Genomic DNA, 20,971 nt, shown 5'->3' with positions numbered 1-20,971 from the left:
TTAGATTCGTGCACGTTCCCCTATATTTGCCATAAATCGATGAACGTATACTGTCCACTGATTATTTATTATTATTATTTTGTCCGCTCGATTCAATTCTAAATTCTCTAATAAAACAATCTTCGCGTGTTTCGTTACATTGCCGAGGACTCAACCTCATCGAACTTCTTTTTAACGATTCGAAGCATCGGTGTATAATATCAATCTAGCACGTCCAGCATCGACGTGACAAAAAAAAAAGAAAAAGAAAAACTGCAAATATTTGCCGTGTGTGGGCACCTTAACACGCGTGTTCGGTTGCAACGACCCGTCCGTTTCACGCTCTCCCCACCGTGTCAGCGATCGAGGATGATCTCAAAGGTTAACGATGTTCCACGCTTGGAACGGATCTCCGTGGATCGTTAGAAAAGGTGAGGGTAGCCAGGCGATCGTGTCGTCCCTGTTCGATCGTTCGCGAAATCTGGAAAAAGGCCGAGGATCAAGGACATCGATCGGGACACTCTTTCGCGACGATCGCCTCGACATTTTCCTTTGTTGAGTGCTAGTTTCGCCGATGCTCCCGGTGTTGTGCAACGTGTTCTCTCTTGGTACTTGTTTTATCTTGCAAACCGAAGACAAGATCGCGGGTTGTCGCGACGAGGAACGTTTAAGAGGCGGGTTTATCAGCGAAGGGTGTTCTGATAACGGGCAGGATAGTATTCGAAGCTGAGAGACTGTGAGATCGTAAGATCGTACTTCGGATCGTTTGGAGAAGCAGGATCCTGGAATCGAGGATCTTGTTCACTCGAAATCTGCAAGTAAATTATTCCTGAATATTTTTCTCTGTCGCGATACACCACGAAGAGCGCTCCAAAAAAGATTTTAGTGCGCTCTATTGGGGTCTCAACTTCATAAAAATTGTACGTTATTTAAATAATAAATAATCTTGGAATCGAGGATCTTATTCACTGGAAATCTGCAAGTAAATTATTCCTGAATATTTTTCTCTGTCGCGATACACCACGAAGAGCGCTCGACTTCGTAAAAATTGTAAGTTATTTAAATAAATTCGAGTCTCGGTAAAAAAGAAATAGGACGGTGGTACTTGACAGGTTGAAAACACCTGGGAGCCTCTCGCAAAGAGCAATGCACGCGGCTACCTGGCGTGGACTCGACATTTCGAGTTCCCATAGGTGAAGCGATTCTTTTCACAGCGGCACCATTATTGCTCGCAATGTTTATTAACCGCGGCACACGCGCTGCTCGCCACGCGCATTAATCTTCGCCGGCCGCGAGATAAATAAACGCTCGCGTCACTTCCAACGACTTTCTGCATATTATTTACGTCATCGATAAATCTTCTTAACGTAACATTAACGGCGGCCGTGATAGAATCATCGGCCGCGATTAATCGACTTTCGAGCGCCGAACACGCGCCAGGTAAAAAGCGCGAGGAGAGCAGCATGATCGCGATTGAAATAATCAATCTGGCTATTAGCGGGCGTACTACTGTTCGATGCCAGCCGATCAACTCCTATCGCGTCTCGTCGAACCCCGATGGAACAACCAGAAACGTCGAAGTGAACAACTAAACGTTTCGATTTCTCTGAAAGAAGCTTCTCGCTCGGATCGCTCGATGCTACCTCGTATTCAAATGTCACAGAAATTCTATGAATAACGCAGGAATTTAGAAAAGGACAGAGGTCAACGCGAAGCTATCAAGCAAGACCGTAAGTTCAGACTAGACTGTCTAGGTTCGGAAGAACATCCCCGAATCGAATGCGCGTCATATTTTAAAAAATTAGTCGAAGTAAAACGAGTTCCTAAACTGACTTTCCAAGCATTCCTCTTCGGATGCTCAAATTTCTTCAGCGTAAGCATAATTACCCTCAAAGTCTCACATTTACCCCCTTATATATACCATAAGGGGCTACATAGTACCTTGTTATCGAAACTAAAAGCTACCTTACTACCAAAAATTCCAACTCTCCGACGAGGGGTCGTCTTTCTCGGAACCTTCGATGCATTCCAAAGCAACCCCCAACCCAGGTCTCCCGTATTCGATCCGCGAATCGTCGATGACAATCGAAGCCTGCTCAATATTCCAGCGCGCCCCCGGATTCACTATTCCTTTAATGATTATTACGACACGCCAGGACCGGCGATCCATCGATTTCCCCGAAGGGCCTTTGTCGGCCGTACCACGGGAGATAGGGGGCCTAGAAACTGATTAGAATACCAGGGATTTCCTCGCGGTCCGAGCGACTCCTCCCCTGCAACGTGACGGAATGCACGCGAGCCGAGCCTAGTGCCTTTTGCGCCTCGAGATGAGTTTACGCGTCGGTCGTCCGCTTCGAGCGGCTTCGATGGAATTCCTATCGGTCTAACGAGACTGCGGCCAACGAAATGAGATCGCTTTTCCGTTCGACGTGCAGCGATACGAAAAACTGCCTAAACGCGACGGAGAACACCGTGGGAAGAAGCTTCCTGGCGAGTTCGACTGGGGAGTCGAATACAGAACGCTCTCGGGGATTTACTCGTCGTTTTGTTTCGTTACGTTTGCCAACTTTTCCAATTCTTACGCTGCAACGAATCTATATATTTACGAGTCTTCTATACATGAGCCGGTCACTGCACGAATCGATTAACTCCACTTTGTAAAAAATTGTCAAATTTAAATGCCAAAGCACTTGATATAGTCACAACATTTTATATTTATAACAACTTTCTCGAAGAATAAAAATTAACACTATTAACTCATTTGCATCATTGGCGCACGTATTCGATTTACTTGGAAATTGATGTCAAATAAAATATTGGCGATAAGAACGAATTTTTCACTTATCCGTGTGATGCTAACGGGTTAAACGAAAAAATTGTAGTTGGCCATTGAATAATAAATAATTTATTTCAAGGGCCATTTCATCGCACTTCTTAACCGGAGTTAATTCATTTATACAATGAACACTCTCCACATCGCTTCTCCTATGCTTCTCCTAACAAAAAAAAATTAGAAGTCCTACCATCCATAAGTTTATCAATGTAGAAAGGCGCAGAATCGATTCCCGCGTCTAATATGTACATTTCAGATATCCGATGATCTCCAGGTTACGCGATTCCACGCCTGTCGGCCGCGCCACTCCGCAGCTGGATTCAATAAAGCTCTCCGGCTGGTGTAACGCTCGTATCATGACTTATACCAACTGTAACTCAAGCCTACTATAATTTCCGGGACTAATACGTTTCGGGGTCAAACGAAACTTTGTTCCAATGTAACCAACGCCGAGAACAACGTGGACGAGCCAACGGACGCGCGCACGATTTAGACGAAGCACGCGTCTAGGCAACTATAATTTAGATAAACGAGCCAGGACTATTATGCCACCGAGACGAACACCGGAGGATACGAGAGCTTAGGACCGGCACGGCCGCGGCCACGCGCAATTTAGTCGAAATTACAACGTGGTACTCGGCGTAACTCGTATCCACTCGATCAGTCATTTTACTTAGGGGCTTGGCATAACTTAATCCAATTATAACATTGAAACGACGCGTCTGGGGCGCGTTGAATCGAATCGACGGGAGAGTCTGGTCCAGGCAACATTTTTATGATTGAAAATCATTTTATTTTTGAAACTAGGGCGGTGTTCGCGGGAAAATGTAACGTTTGTGACATACAACGAAGCATGGATAGAGACAGGGACAAATGGATAGATATGAGATACTGGAATACGGTGGTGCTAACGAAGAAAAGTTTTTTACTGAGGTTGATCTTCAATCTCTTGATTCTTACGACGTAAAATCTGTTAATCTTTTTCCAATGCGTATCGTTCTAAGATGTAATTTATTTTTGTTCTTGAAACTTTTCTCACGTATAAAGAGGTACGTACGAAGAAGAAAATTTGGCATTAAAGATTTAATTTGAATGTACAGTAACCCGGCGTAACATGTCCTGGAATTAAACAGGATCGAGGATAATCGACGCTGGTAAACAAATCGATCCTATTTAGACCTCTCGTCCCGATTATCGTAGCGAACGGAGAGCTGTTTGTCGCTGAATTCCCCAACGAGCGTGACGAAGGGGCGTCGGTGGCAGATCCTCGGCCAGGACTCGATGGGTTCCGGTTTTATCGATCCTTTTTCGCGGCGTTCGCGAGTCTCCCGGACACCGGTGGGACCTGTTTTCACCGATGAAAAGTTACCAGATCGTTCAGCTCCGACGATGCTCCCCGTTGCTTTCCCAGATGGAACTGGTCGACGGCGTGGATACGCTATTTCTGGGAGGAAAGGTCTGGAACAGAGTTGGATTGGATCGGCGTAGCTGCGGATCGATCCTCGGGAGTTGGAATAACTTGGGTTTAGAGATCTGTCAGGGTCTGGTCGGATCGAGCGTGTTTTGGATTATCTTTACTGCTGAGGTCTCGTGCGACTCTTCTAGGAATGAGAGTCATTAATACAAAAGAATTGTTGCTATCGGTCGCAAGTTAATCTCCTTGATCGTTTAAACCGGCGTGTTTGTATCAGAAAATCATGATATTCGGAGAGATATCATAATTTTTAATTCTATCTCGAAACTTACCTATTGTATCCGGATCTCATGAACAGCGAAGAGATGTGTCGGGGAAAGGAGGGAAATTAATGGGAAACATTCTAGAAATTGAAGAGAAATAAAGGGAACCGTCTGGAGCCCTTAGGAGTTGTTAACACATCCTCCTAATGAAGACGTTTAATACTCTCTCGATTAGCTCCTGATCGTTTTCGAAAGATTCAGACGCACCTGTCTCGCGCGCGATAAAAATGGCCCCCGTTCGCTAATAAATCTCCGACGGGTAATAAATTCAGCGAGACCCCCAATTGATCAGCCCGGTGGGACAACAAAAACAAACCGTGTCCACGTCGGAGGAATCAACTCGTGGGGGCAAAAGCGGGAGGAACGCGACGAACAAGGTGGTAAGCGACGTAAGAACCAGCGAAGAGGCGCGAGGAGGCAGAGTGTCAAAAATAAAAACACCTGGACCAGGTCGTCCGCGGGCTCCGGTGTACCCGGCTTCTTCGTGACCCGGTTGCCGGTGTTCGGAGTGTACCAGAACGGAGATAAGATCCGCGCTGCTTATGTAAAACACGAGTTGTCGCGCCCCGTGGCGGTCTCTTCATCTTCCTCCGCGTCTTCCTCTCTTTCCGCTGAGCCTCCGAGTGCCTCTTCGTTCGGGCTCCTTCCAGGAGTCTGAGGATTGCTGGGTCGCCGGTGCTGATTGGAAGGAAACGGTAGTTGGGTGCCTTCGAAAACATCGGTGGACACGGTGTGCCTTGGAGCTGGATGGTAGATTGGTAACGACGAACGTTACTTGGGAGATGTATAGAATTTCTCGGTAAACGGTGCCTCTAGGATTGATAGGAAAATGCGATGGGAACTTGGAAGCATAGAGCTCTCGTTTTCTCTATTCTTCTGTTGGAAATAATAAATAAGTTTCTTGAGGAGATAGCTCAATTACCTTCTGAAAATTCTATCAGAATGGCTACCAACTGCGTGATAACCTCGCAGACTAACTAGACTCGTTTCTGCCCTACTGTTTTTCTTACACTCCATAATTTGCAAGAAGATGGCTCGCACTAGATTCCCCTATTATCTTCGGTTATCACCTCTCGTTGAACGTGGCTGCACCGGCCGATACTATCACTCGTTTCCACCTTCCCAGGTCCTCTTTTCGCAGCTTCGTCTTCGGCAGGTCCGCAAGGTCGTCAAGAGCGAGCGCTCCAAGGCCCCCATTTGCGCGGGATCCAGCTCGACGGGGCCGAGGTCGGCTCGATCCAAGTCTAATTAATTGCGGCAATTAAAACGTAACGCCCCGTCAGAGTCGCTGGCGAATTTACGGAAATTAGCGACGCTTATCGGGCCCGTCCAGCTTCGTTTCTGTCCGCGCAGCTCTCTGATCGTGCTGCGGATTACGGGCAGCTCTCCTCGCTGTAATTTACAAATACGCTCCGAGGAGCGTCGTTTATTCGAGGGAAACGGTCTCCAGACGAACGGACCAAGCCACGTGCCAACGCAGGATATTCCCGAGACATTCTAGACTCCGATGATTTTGAAGAATTTAGTTCGACGGGCACTAATTCCTTCCGTTGATTATGATTTCGAAGATTTAGTCGGGAAGCGCAGCCTCGGAAATGGAAACGGTGTCTTTGGTGTCCAGAACATGTTCAGCTGAGCTAGGTAGTCTGAAGAAGATGGTTCGTCCCCAGACACGGGGGTTATTGGTAGATACGCTCCAGAAAATGACTTTTTGTTCCCCGATATATTTGATTCCTTTCATGGAAACGGTGGAGATTCGAAGACTTATCCAACTCAACAGTAGGTACTTCCAGATAGATGGTCCTGTTCCAGAAATGGATAGATGCACTCACAGATACGCTCCACATTCTTTCGCTTTTATTAAATTTTATTTTGAAATCACCGATTGATCTTGCGAAATATAAAAGTATAATTATAATTCGTCCAACGACCGAAAACAAAATTATAAAAGAATACGAAGAAATTTTTGAATTTAAATAATTTAATAACAGAGTCAAGATCGTGAATATAATTACTAGAATTATTATACTTAACGGACGAAAACAATCTCATTCCCTTGCGCGGAGTTTCGATATTTATTTAGCGGAGCGGTACGTGCTCCCATAAATATGGTTCGTTCCATAATCAGAGCCTATATCCTCCTCCTATAAGCAGTCCATTTCTCATGCTTCTAGCTTTAAACCCCCAACTTCTTCCATACTTGGCGCAATGGATTCCTCGATTAGAAGCGAGCAGAGTTTCTTCTGATGTCCAAGGACAAAACATCGGTTTGTAAATCCGGCTCGTTACGAGGGTTTCGAGCTGATCGCGGTCCCGTAATCACGGGCGGTGAGAGTTAACGACATTCCGAAGGGGTGGGGCAGAGAGGTCGGGAGACGTTTGGAATAAATCAAAAAGCGTATCCACGCGCGAGGACATCTCTCGTAGGGACCCTTCCCTGCTAATAAATACGTCGTACGAACAAAAACGTCGGCGCAGGGCGGTCTCGTGTACATAACGACCGGACACACCAGCCATGATGTATCGCCGTGTCGGACGCGTCTGGGCATAATCCGACTATATGGAGCACATGGGAGCGGTGAGGCCAACAGGCTTCATAGAAGCATGCCCCGCACTCGATACTAGGCCTCAGTCTGCACGGATAATTTAACATTTGACGAATAAGCCGGAAGCGAATTTTATTTCGTTCATTTCCTATTCGATATTATTTATTTGATATTCGTTACGTTTACCGCGTTGCAGCGGTTGCATTCTTCGAGTTAGTGAGATGTAGAAAATGCGGTGCGTTTTTTCTTCTATTTTTATTGTAAATTTAATTTGGACTAGACTTTGACTGCTCTCGTTCTGTTCTATTTTATTTAAAAAAGTCGATTTTCAACTTATTCGGGACAAATTTTCACGAATTATTTGCCTCTGAATATTACTGTCGATCTCTGGATCGTTTTCTCCTTTCGGCAACGATCGCGGGGACTCTGGGATTCCCTCGGTTCTCGGCAGGAAGTCGTCCAAGGGCCGGAAGCCACGCAGCCGCGGAGTTTTAATTTAAGTGGGCATAAATCGCCATTTTAATTAACCTCCCGTCCTTGCGAGTTCTTCCTCCGTGAAATAATTATCGGTGCTTCGGGTTTATGCCATTTCTGGACAACCACCGAAGCCACCTTTCTGGTGGTCCATAATAACGAACGCTCGAAACGGATCAATTTTACATCGTCGCGTAGAGTTTATCGCCCACGGACTCCTCGGAGGCCTCGCGTTTAATGGCCTGCTTTCGGTAATGGCAATTATTTTTTAATTTCTTCGATCCCCTGCGTGCCGAGGAACGCTTCCGACCCTCCTGAGGCTTCGTTAGATATCTACGGCGTTGATTATTCAGGGTTTTCGTAATCACAGAGTGGGCGAGCTTTCGTTTGGAAAATTAAAGATCCTAGATCGCCTAACCTTGTATACAATATCAATTAACGAAGAATATACGACGCAAACAAACATCCCCAAACCAAGCAGCCTCACCTGCTCCCATTCTTGAGATTCCATCTACACGTCGAAATAAATATCGCGAGCACTCGCAACCCGCGTCATTTCTTCTGGGCAACGACTAAAGCAACGGTACCCTCGACTCGTTTCTCCCGGGTGCACGAATTCATCGGGATCGCGTTTCGAGCGCGAAACGTACGGCCTTAGGGCTGCGATAAAGTCCGAGATTTAGAAACGACCGCGGCCGACGAAATTCCGAGCCAGGCCGAGAGCCAGCCCCCGGTGTCTTACTTTCTATTTATTATCCGCGTTCTCGCCACGGTTGAATGGAGACCGTACAATTAAGTACACTTGACGTTCGTACACGGCGATCTGCGAACCGTCCAACGCTCCCGGCTCGGTTCACTTTGTTGCCCGGCGAATACAATTTGTTATTTGTTTATACACCGAGTCAGCGCGCGTGGGAGGCATCAAGGCAGCCCGCAAACGCTGGCGCGTACTACGAGCCGCGCACGTGTCCCCTCAGCCCCCCAGTTGCGTAACGCGATCCTCCGTTCGCCGAATCGCGCGAACGGTGCACGTAATCGCGAGATTTTTAATCCTTTGCCTAGGATTTTTTTAATCAAAAGTTTTTCAGGGGCGCGGTGGCATCCGGTGAATTTTGTTCACTTAGAGTAAGAAACTCTTATCTCGAGACTCTCACGTAAGACTCTGACCCTGAGAATCTTACTCTGCCTCTGGGACTCTGACACCGACCCTGACCACTGTAACAGTGAAGGCTAGCGCAATGATACCGAACTCTGACGAATGAACTATATATCATGGTTTCGTATCGACAGGAATAACCATCGATTGGTTTGGTCAAGACTCTCGCGCGACAGGTCTCTACCCTCTTCGTGGATGCGAGATTCATACTGACTCGTCACGACCCTCCCTACGTTCCTCTGGAGGCTCTTCAGGCCACCCTAGAAAAGTGTCTTAAAAGCGCACGTCTAAACGTTTTTCACCTTTCTTGATCGAACCAACTCCAACTCCACCTCTTCGCCTCCGTCGGAATTCTCTTCAGGGTCAATCTGTCCTTTTCTTCAAGTATTGTAATTCGAGCCTCGACGATTTCTCATCGTGCTCGTACCAAAACGCAATTACTCCGACGCGTTCGTATTTCTCGTGTTCGCCTCTCGCGTGCACGCGAAAATTTACATTTTACATACCCGCCCCGCGTACCCCCGCCGTACGATGTCGCCCTCACGTCGACGATTTAACGGGGATCTTTTCGGCCAGGGTCAGAGCCTTCTTGTTTTGCGCCGGCGGTTGATTAAGCGGTATAAGAAACCGCTGACGAACCTTTACCGTTACCGTGGCTCTTTTATTGCGAGGGCAGGCTAATGAACCGTCGTCCAGCTCGCAGAAATCTACATTTAACAAATTTTTCTGCCCCTCGCGACGTTACGTACGAACGGACCGGATAATTTAAGGCACAACCCGGCGCGATGCTCCTCCGACATTAACGGAGAGGCCCCCTCCGCCCCCACCTCCCCCGAATCACGAGGATCGTTTTCGTGTCTTCGCCATTATGCGAGGTTGCGTTACTCGGATTCGTGACTCGCGCCTTGTTGCTCGTGCGTGCTCGTCCGCCTTTTGCGCGATAAATCAACGGGGACCAGAAACTTTAAGATAAACAAGGGGGGGGAGATGTTTGAAATTGCTGCCGGACAAGCGTGACTCGATTAAAATAAATAAGGGTATTTAGGGTCTCTCGACGATCGATGAATCCAATTCGTGCCAATAAGTTGGAACACGATCAATTTTCTAGATAAAATTAATAATGGGAATTTTCAATGCAGAGACGGAGTCTTAGAGTTCCAGAGTTTCAGAGAGTCTCAGAGTTCCAGATTCGTAGAGTCCTAGAGTCTCAGAATCTCAGAATCTCAGAGTCTCAGAGTCTCAGAGTCTCAGAGTCTCAGAGTCTCAGAGTTCCAGAGTTTCAGTATCTCAGAGTCTCAGAGTTCCAGATTCGTAGAGTCCTAGAGTCTCAGAATCTCAGAATCTCAGAATCTCAGAGTCTCGGAGTCTCAGAGTTCCAGAGTTTCAGTATCTCAGAGTCTCAGAGTTCCAGATTCGTAGAGTCCTAGAGTCTCGGAATCTCAGAATCTCAGAATCTCAGAGTCTCGGAGTCTCAGAGTTCCAGAGTTTCAGTATCTCAGAGTCCTAGAGTCCAGAGTCTCAGAGTCTTATAAATCACGAGAAAAGATTTAGTAACTACAGAAGCTATCAGATATTTCACGGCATCAATCTGAAAAATCTGAACTCCTCATTTTTCAATATTTCTCTATACAAATTTTACCTACCACACTTCAAAGCGTCCCCCAATCATGCGTAAAAATGTCGACTCTGTAGATCGAATAGGTATCGCCTTAAAAATTCTTCCAGTCCGTTTGAGAGGGAGGTCAGAGCACGCCTTAAATCAACGCGCAAAGTGAATTTAACTGCGCGCAGTCGGTGCCTCGAGCCGACGAGCTCCTCCCTATTTAGTTTTCTTTGTCGTTCGAGGCTGACAGGTGTCCAGTTTTTAATGCCGTCCCCGTCGATACATTACTCGTCGCGTCAATCGCGATTCGAAAGGTTAATTGCCGTCCGGGACGATACTTCGCAGGAGTCACGACTACCGTTTCAGCGCGAGCATTTTTCCCGTCACCCCTCGTTCTTCCCTTCCTCCCCGGGTTACCTTTAACGATCGTCCTCGTCGCCTTGGGCGACTTCGTTTGCACGATCCTCGGCCGCGAATCGCGGTCGAGCGCCGTTTTCACGGACCTTTCTTTCCTCTAACGACTTTCTACGACCAATAAAGGGGATTCCTTTTTTCTTGAACTGCTTCGAACGCTGCCTAGAAGTTATAGAGCGGAGGCGAAAACCTGCCCTACCGAATTTCAAAGCGCTGATTCGGGCCGAAACGAGACTTTTTTTTTGAAACACTCAACAAGCGTATATATCGTTCATCGCTGGAGCATGGGGACGAATCGAGGAAACGCTTGGGGAAGGTTTTGAAATTCTTTCATCTTCTTGGTTCGCTCCATTCGCTTAAACCAAAAGGATTCCAGAACTAAGCTCCCTCGAAACCGACACATATCGTCGAGCTAAGTAACTAGGTTCTTCCTCCACTCTAGATGGTATAGTAATTCAGAATACCTGATTCCGGGAGCCTCCGAATTAATGTTCGCCATCGAGGCGGATCTTCGTCCCTTCTTTTCCTCGTTGCTCGGAGATCGTTTCGCGCCGATCCTCGGCTCGATTTCGTTTTACGAGGCGAGAACTATTCGTCGACATAGTAATAAGGCGTTATTCCCGGTGGAAGCACCGCGTTTACGAGTGGCGAATAGTCGCGCCTAGTAACGGCCGCGTTGGAGCGCTTATCCCGACTGAAATGACACGTTTCCGGACGGGACGTCCTCCCGTCGGTTGCACGCGAGCACGCGGCGCGGCGTTTACGTACCGAAATCAGCGACAAAGTAACACCGGAAGATTTTATTTCGCTTCGTTCCAATGCCACCTTGCCCGAGGCGCGCCGCGGTTTTTATGATGCACTAAATTATCCCAGCCTGCAATAAAACCGACGGCGAACAAATAAACGCGAAATTACGGCTGTCCGCGGCTGCGCCGGCTCCGACCGGCTCGTGAAAGCCATCGAAAACGGCCGGTAAAAAGGCCGTTCGGTTACGTCGTTTCCTAGCCGCCGTGTCGATCGAATCGGTACGTTTACGCGACAGGACGGGAGACCCCGTTACTCGCAAAAATGCAGGAATTCGAGGATCCCGGGGATTCGTTATCGGAAGGAATTTTGTTTTGATTTTGGACTGTATGCTGAGCTGGAAGGGGAATTCCGAGGGATTCCTTATTTTATTGAAACGATGGTCAACTTAAGCTCGTAATCCAAGTGTACGGTGTTCACCGTCACCGAGACCGATTTTATTCCCTCCCCAAGATCGAGCAAGATATCGCAAACAGTCGTTGACTCGATCGGTTTTGGGAGAAGAGCTACTGTTAAAACTATCCATAGTTTCGTACATTTTCCCATACCCAAGAAGATGGAGTCAAACGAGAACACTGGTCGATCGTGGTTCCAAGGATCGCGGGTTCGAATCTCCGTGCCCTATTTTTCCTTTAGACTCCTACGCTGGCAACTCTGTTTACCTCCTGAAACAGTATGGTGTCCGAGAAGTTTCCCTCGACCAGCGATCCTTCCAAATCCCTTCGCTTCCAGGCCTCAACTAACAATTAAAACTCTCCGTTCCACGCGGTCGGTTCCTTGTAATCCGTACGTCGCGGTCGATCGGCGTATCGAAGCTGCTCGAGATACAATTAAGCCTGTACGCGATCCCGATCGACCTCGTTGCTTTTCTGTGTTTGTAGGTCCGCCTTCCTAGGAAATCGCCTCGTCTCCCCGGCTGACATCGTTCGCCGCCGACGAAGGCCTTCGATCGTTGTACCATTACATTCCCGGCTGTCGATCGCTATCGAATTATTATATTATTAAGTCAAATTGCTGGCTACCGGGCGATTACTCAATTAACTCGCCATCCACACGCGGATTATTAAATCATCTCTGTCCAGACCCGTGATTAACCGGCAACGGGGCCTTTTTGTTGCAGCCCGAGACGGTGCCACAAGCGAGGATCGACATGACCCGCGTGCTGGAGGTCGCCGCCGCGGAGGACGTCACAGGACATCCTTACAGCCTTGCGGTGACCTCGCCAGAGGGCGTAACCTTCGTCAAGGGCACGTGCCGCGAGGAGACGAGATGGTGGGCTGACGTGCTTCAGGTCTACTCCAGGAATAAGGTAACGGACTTTCGAATTTACATGCAATCGAGGATTGAAAGAATTGCGCTTGTAAGAAAGAGGGAATCGAAACTTAAATAACCGTTGCGGTCGAGTTTGGTAGAGTTTGATTAAGTTTCGTACCGTTTCGAGGGAAATTAGATGCAAAACAAGCAATATGAATTTTAGAAGTTTGATATAGAATACGAATAGAATACCAATATGAATTTTAGGGGTTTCAGAATGTTATAGAATGTCGTGCTTACTCGAAATTGCTATTTTAATTGCATTTGAATTTGAAAGAGTTTAGTGAAGTTTGTTTGGTATCGTCTCGAACGAAATTGGTTAGAGAAGGATTCATTTCCGGAATTTAATTTGAAATTCTATACTCTAGCTATGTTTATTTAAAAATCCATGTACATACATGTACCAAGTGCAATAACCGAGTTTATAGACCGAGTCTTCTTTGGAATATACGAACTTCAGCTCCAGTGTGACGAGTGAGTAGAATATGGATGGTTCCCTTAGACTGGCTGACTAGCACGTCTGACCATGGCCCTATACTATTTAAAATTCGTATAGCTTCTACGCTCGGAACTACTCCTAATAAAATTCAAGTCCGCGTCCAATACTTCGGACCTCTTCCTCTTCTTCTTCTTCCTCTATCCCGAGTACTTCTAAAAAATGAAGCAAGTACACTAAGCCACCTCATTCGAAGGCGCGCATCTCGAGCGGAACGTCTTACGGTCGCGCAGAGAGCTTCAATTAGGATGTTAATTCGTTTGTATCGGTGCTCGGAGGGTTCCCCGTGTACCTGCGCGGACGATCACGTATCCCGATCGGTTTTCGCGGCCCCCTCGAGAAGCTATTTCAGTCTGCGAGACAGGACTGCGCGACCGGTATTAACTATACTCGTAACAAGCGCGCGGCGCAGAAGGATACAGCGGCGATTACGCGAACACAGTAATCAGGGAATACGCCGAGGCGTTACTTCTTTTTCGAACTGGATCCCGGCAACGTGTAATTCGCCGTTCGATTGGTAATTCGACGGGAATGACACGTCGGCGTTCCCAGCCGAACGAAAAGGAGAACGCCGAGGCTTCTCCCTGCAGCGACTGGAAAACGAAGTTAGGGGTGACGTGGTATTAGGTGTGGAAATTAATTCTGTGCCTTTCCGAGGCGAACTGGCCATTTATTTATAATGGAAAACCGTACAACTCTTAATGTTTCCTCTGTTAGACGTTCCAAGGTGATATATTTAGTTACAAAATTAAACGTCGAAGCAGCTCGCGTGTTTATTACTAAGAAGGTTGGTACTCTAATACAACAAAGTGGCCAGTAAGTATTCCCGTTTAAACTAGATTCGCAAATAATTATGTAAATATAAAGACACGGAATTCATTCCAACTCTGTTCATATTAAAAGAAGAAAACAACCTCTTTAAAACCCCTTTATATCCACTTTGCTAGCGAACACTCCATCTCCACGCCGAGTTCCCCATGCGTTCAGCGACGGGTGGGGTTAGGTCACTAGAAGAGCACACAATCGGTGTATCGACTAGCATGATAAATCATCGACTCGATGGCCCGTATAAGGTCGGGACGAGGTTTACAAACGTCGCGGCTCGAACGCGCCCCCTGGTTTAATTCCCGCGAGGTGGGGGCGAAGAAGAAACGAGCTCGGCAAAAGTGCGATAATGCTCGATCATTAGCGCGAGCTGTCGCGGCGTCACGCTCGTTATGGTTGGAAATAATGCGAGCCCGGGCACCGGAGAACCGCGGCCGCGGCCGTGCCAACCCGATTGGCGCTTTTCTGCGATTCACCTGGCTCGTTCCGCGCGTCTCAAAGGCCTCCTCTGCTCCTCCTCGAGTTTCTTCTGGTCGTTTCTTTTTCGCCAGCTCGCTGGAATAGAGACGATTACGAGGGCGACGATGAACGCGTTGGCCCCGACTCGCGACTACGCTCGTTCGTATTCGTTAATCCCCCGGGGACGATTCAATTCGATACCGCGGACCGATTCAGCCGATCTGACAGCCATTCAGTCCCCCGAGGGGGATCGGCTTTGTACCGAGGCGTTTGTATTTCAATTAATTTTAATTGGAACGCGACTAGACGCGTCCTCTGGATTCTCTAGGGACGCGGGACCAGATGGATTCGTCGGGTTCGATGCCGTCTTAGGACGAAGGATGCTCCTGGATTTTACAGGGACTGATTAGGTGTACATTTTTATGCGTTTAGAAGTCTAAAAATCCTTCGATTACTACAAATCGAGTAACTCTACAAAACAAAAAGTTGAGAAATCATAATGGCCTCTGAAATAAATTATTTATTGTAATATGGCCAACAAAAATTTTCTCGTTTAATGGTGTCGATCGTTATTAGTCAGGAAAGTTGTTATAAATATGAAAGATTGTGACTATTATCCTGGACTAAATGCTTCGACACTGAAAATTTAAGATTTTTGTAAAAGTGGAGTCGATCGATTCGTGCAGTGAACGGTTGTTGCGTATCTTTGCGAATTTATACACAGCGTTCGTTCCCGTGGTGGAAAAATTCGCTAAGCGGCGACGATTATTAATTTCGAAATCTTTGAAAGGCTCCGTTCCAGCGAATTAGCGCCAGCGTCGAAACAATGAGAGACTTTATCTCCGGTATGATCTACGCGTACAGGATTGCTGGATACGCCAAGGTGTTCGCGGCGATCGATCGAGAATCGTGTACCCTGTCGTCGCGAGACTGTCGTTCGCTGCTTTACCTGAAGAGTGGACGTCGACGTGGGTCGCGTTGCGTAAGAAATGATCGATCGAAGAATAGAAACGCGCCTCTTCGACGCGTGAGAAACGATCGCCGTGGATCTACGACTTGGCGTCTCGTTTTCATCGAATTCTTTAGAAAACATCCATTAAATTCCTTCCAATCTTCTCGAAGAGGCAATTAGCGAGATAAGGACCGTGAGTTTTAATAGTAGCTGCTGATGCAATACGGTTAGTGGTCGTAACAGTAAAGGATTAATTATTTAAAATTAATTTCGGGACAGCTGTGAAATCAGTCATCGATAAGAAAACTGCTACGCGTTGACAGCTCTTTAGAGATTTACAATACGGAACCTTAAAATTACGCGAATTTTGTATCCTCTGAGGAGGGTCTCTAGTTTGCACGAAAGCTACGTCATCATACTCGGTTGCTTTCAAATTCTTGGCGAAACAAAATAATATTCTAGCCATTTATTTCCTCGTCGTCAATCTAGAGAACGTTCCAGCAGCGTCGTTCCGCGTTTCGCGATCGGATTAATTCTTTGTTCCTCGGTTAATGGGTTTTCGCGAGCAAACTCGTGTTTACCCGTAATTCGATGACTGTTATTTTAACAAGCCATTACTGCCGCCACGGGGACGGTGAGTTTCAATTGTATTCGCGGAGAAGTCGTAAACCGAAGTACTGGAGGCCAGTTTCGATTTACTGCCCGGGAATATTACGCCCTTTGACCGCAGTGTCGTCCTTTTCTCGAAGAATTTAAATCTCGAACGTGTCGATTCGCCCGCTTAGAATTCCTTCGCTTGTTCCCCGGACTGTTAGACCTTCGTAACGTTTAATTAACGGAGGAACGAGTTTCAGCGCAATGACAAGCGCACCGAATAAAAAGAACGCCCGCGAGGAGAAGAGAAAACAGACGAAGCCTTCCGTCCCGATAAACGCTCGGCGAATTATTTCGCAATTAACGCACGGTTAATCGATCGCGCCTAAACGCTATGGGACAGGTGACAGGTGTCACCATTCGCTCTACGAATGCAAAACGAACGCCACTTCGTCTTGTACAGTGTCTGAATGTCTGGCTTCCGACGCGGAGAGATAAATAAAATCGGAGATCCCGTTTCCGCGGGGATCTAGGATTCATCGGACTCTGGAGCTAATTATTATGGGGATCCGTAATACTTGGTTGATATTTAAATATTTATTAAATTAAGGGCATTCATTCGTGGATCTCAAACGTGGGCTCCTTTCTGTGCAACAATTATACAGACAATCTACGAATATACATGAACTTTATTTATTATATTTTCGCACACCGATCACCTTGCTTTTCGAGAATAATTATGCTTTCCCATCTACGCTACTGAATAGCAAAGAAAAATCACAAAAAATCTAGAGGTAATTCGCACGAGCCCCGCCATTTTTAGAGACCCAACGATTGAACTCAAATTTTGTCTTTCTCTGGTCCTGGATGGTACACAAATGAAGCAGGGAAGGAATAAGGCGTTCTCGAGGGCCCAGAGTCGAAGTTTCATTAATTTCACGGTAGATTCGCCCCTGCCTGAGCGTTCTCCATTCCCATGCGTACGTGTTGGCGTACGTACGTTTCGCCTTGGCCTCGTAACGTAATCGTACGTTTACACCAGCAGGTCCACCAGGCGACGAGGTGTTTCCATTTACCGATCGATCATTCCTTGCGTAACCGATTCGACGGAACGCGGCTGGCGAGCATTCGAACAATGCGTAGAACCACCGACGAGAGTTGGATCGGTCATTCGACGAGAGACTGTGACTGTATGATCGCGATTTCGAAGGATCCCAATCCCTTCCACTTTGAATGTAAAGTGGAATTCATATTTGCAATTTTCAGCGGATATTATTTTATAACTCGTTTATTAACGAAGTAAATCATATGGAAAAGTTCACGCGACACCTTCATAGGTATGTCAATTAGCACAACAAATTTCGATTCCATATGTCAAGTAGTTTAGAAAAAAATAAAAAATAAAATTGAACGTCTTACCGATTTTTCGTCTCGAAGTCGAAGGAAGTAGTAAACGTAAGAAATACGTCCCTGTGTCCCTGCAGGTTCTATCGAACCTGTTAGGCTCGGGAAATATCGCAACAATATGTTCCATCCGCTCTCACAGCTTGATGCAAAAACAGATGGAACTTGGGACAGCGGGGAGATGCAAGAATAAATGGAACTTGGAATATCTTAGCAAGGTGCTGAAGCACATGAAACTAGAGATATTTTCGAAGTTACGGCTACCTTGGCACCTCGCTAAAATTCTTCTTGTCCCATCTATATCCATACGCTATAATACGATACATCGAAACTGGAGACAAACTTTTTGTAGCGGGTAAGACTCAATGGAGCTTCCAGTATTTTCATAAAATCCAAGAATGTAGCGATTTCCATATATTCGAGTACATTCATTTCCTGGTAAATACGCTGTTTCTCTTCTTCGATACGATCCTAAATTACGTGGCAAAGAACACGAGTCTTCTTTGGGGTATATAGAAGATGGAGCTTATTAACAAAATTTTGTTCAGGAAAGTACTCCACATATTTAACTCGAATTTTTAGAGCTAATTAACATACTCTCAAAGGTGTTACATGAATTTTCTGGTGCAATTTGCTTTAATAACAAACGAGTAATCGATAATATCCCAAGACTAATAATAGATTAATAATATCGACAAAAGCATCGACCATAATGGCATCCCATCCCCCTACCTTCAAAACACAAACAAATCGGTATCCTACACACTTATATCTAAATGTACCGTAAAGGGGTACCAAAGGGGGGCAGCTTTAAAAGCCGAAACTGCTCCAGCACGCAGTCACGATTATTTTTACGCGGCGAGAAAATCGAGTTTCATCCTCGATGGGTATTTTATTCGATACTATTACGATCTACTTTCGTTGACAGATCGACGGTTATTATGGTCGCGAGCGCTATCGTCCGTGATTCGTCGAGGCACCTTCTCCCCGACGAGAAGATCAAGCGTTTATGGCTATCAGACTCGCTACGGTCGATTGAATCGTTCGTGTTCGCGTTTGTTCGGCATCGTGCGCTACACGGTGCGCGCTCTTATGAATTATGCACGCCGGGGAAGAGCACCTTCGCGGAATATTATCAGTGTTACTCTTATCTGGCATTATTGCGGCCGCCTACCGCGACCTGGCCGCGCTTATGCGTGCCAGGGCAGAGCGTCGCCCACATGGAAATTCTACGGCATTCCGTCGCGACGTCCAATGCGATCCGCTGGACGGTAACGGCCATGATTTTTAATCGAATCAACTTGATAGCTTTCCTTTCCCAACACTCCCTTTATTTTTTTGCTCCTGTCACACTGGTAATCAAAACAATCATTTTTTCTTGACCGTACGTTAGATCAAGTACATCCTTTTTAAGTGTGACTCTTTTGGATTCTCTTAAGGGTGGGCAGAATATTTGAAAATGTCGAAAAGCAATGCGACGTTCTTCTGAGCTGCTTTCGAACCGTTGTGAAGATTTTTTCTTTTTGTATGTTCCAGGGTCGCCACAAGCGGAACGCGACGTTCCCCGGCGGACAGACGACCATTCTTCAGGTCACCCCGACCATCAGAAGTAAGTAATTCTTGCGCCATTAAAGCCCACTGTCCCTGTCACTTACGCGAGCGATAATTCTCGAACGACCGGCCAAAGGCTGCACTTTGAATGGATTTATGACGTAACGTCCCGTCGAGTGACACTTAAATCGATGACTCCGGCCAGAAACGTTTGCCACTGTTGTCGGTCTCGATGAAATCGTTATCCAAGGAAAAATGATCGCCGGAGAGATATAAACTCTGTCGACTCGCAGACCGCAGAAACGAATTTTTCAGAAATAAGCGACGATTGGACCAGTACGAATATTTTCACTTCAGCAAACTTCGACTCGGAGAGGCTGCGATTTTATTCGGAATTGAATTTCGTAGACAGTAAATGGAAGATACGGTTTTCAGTTTTGGATTCGTCGACCTCCAACAAGTTCGATCGAAATTCAATGAAGAGCGAGACGAGGAGTCCAATTGACCTATTCAGGCCATTGACGGATTCCTCCTCTCGCAGGCTAATATTCCGCGCGAGTGCCGTTCGCCAATTAACCCTCAACTGGCGGAACGAGGTCACAATGATCTACACTGTTCATTCATGCGTCATATCTGAGTGATTGTAACCGTGTCTCTGTACCTGAAACTTTCTGTACTCTATATGCGGTTCACCTCTCGATTGCCATGTCTTTGATACACTTCTACGCTTTTCAAAGAGGGGTGCATTTATATATCTAAACATTTAAACGTTCAATTTAAACGGTGGATCTTTTTATTACCGTTAAGACAGCAATGCACATAAAGCTTCGCTGATGCAAGTGTATAAAATTCATCTAGCAACGCGATGAAGGTCAAAACACGATACAAATCTACGCGTTTATTGAGACGCGTTTTATCAGACTTGGCGTTCACAATTGAGGACACAAAATTTAAAAGAGACACATACATCGGCACTATTGTTTAGGGCCAGTGTCTTTATTTGCGCACATGAAAAAAGACCAGTTTGCCGCGAAAACTATACTATTAGGATTTTCTTACCATTTTTCAAATAGTAAATTACATTAGTACGAGTAACAAACGAGAGAATTCAGGTCCGAAAGAGTCACTAATTTCCCAACGTTGATAGAGCACCAACCGTTTCTACCCTCAAAGAATACGATCCCCTGCGTTAGCATAAACAAATAAACTCGTTCTTAGGCAACACCCCAAATCCTCCACGGCCCCGTTTCAACAGCTGCCGGTCTGAGCCGCGCAGCAGCGCGTGGATCCCGGAAACGGCCGTCACGACGGACCTGTGCCCTTCCGTGTTCTCCTCGTCGCCATCGTTGGTGACCAGCAGCGTGGTGACGACGTCCACCAGCCCCACCATGAGCAACGGGAACACGGAGGGCGGCAACGAGCACCGAATGTCTCCTCTGAGGACCAGCACGCCTCTGGAGAACGGTAGCTACTTGACCTCCGCGACCTCGACGTCCTCCATGAACGGCGGCGTCGCCAACGCCGTCTACTCCACCGCGTCGAGCACGATATCTTCGACGACGATGTCGTCCACCACGTCCTCGTTGACGGAGAAACCGCCAATCGTCCCCAGCGAGGGTAGATCGAGCTACAGGGACCAACCAGCCAGCAGCGCGTCGCCACCGACCAGGGACAAGCTCAGAGCCGAGGACAAGGCCAGGCGCAGGATGAATCAGCACGGGGAACGAGCTACCATTGGGAGTGGACCTGCCTGTCCCACTGAGAAACTAGGTTAGTAGTCGATTGAATAAGTTTCTATAGTTGTCTTCCTGTAGTTGGTCTCGAGGAGTT

General features: G+C 46.8%; 1 protein-coding gene across 6 annotated transcripts in view; it reads left to right on the top strand.

Moving 5' to 3' along the window:
* The window catches only part of LOC128881502 (protein outspread), a 191,538-nt gene that overhangs the window by 153,137 nt on the left and 17,430 nt on the right, over nt 1-20,971 (top strand). For all 6 annotated transcript variants that reach the window (XM_054132607.1, XM_054132606.1, XM_054132611.1 and 3 more), the window contains exons 4-6: nt 12,667-12,855; nt 19,127-19,199; nt 20,360-20,911. In XM_054132607.1, the coding sequence (XP_053988582.1) occupies nt 12,667-12,855; nt 19,127-19,199; nt 20,360-20,911 (814 nt within the window). The remainder of the gene's footprint in view (nt 1-12,666; nt 12,856-19,126; nt 19,200-20,359; nt 20,912-20,971) is intronic.

This window comes from Hylaeus volcanicus, chromosome 8, assembly GCF_026283585.1.
Source record: "Hylaeus volcanicus isolate JK05 chromosome 8, UHH_iyHylVolc1.0_haploid, whole genome shotgun sequence".
NCBI classification, from domain to species: Eukaryota; Metazoa; Arthropoda; class Insecta; order Hymenoptera; family Colletidae; genus Hylaeus; species Hylaeus volcanicus.
Note: the sequence above shows the minus strand (reverse complement) of the source record. Positions and strands in the feature narration are given on the sequence as shown.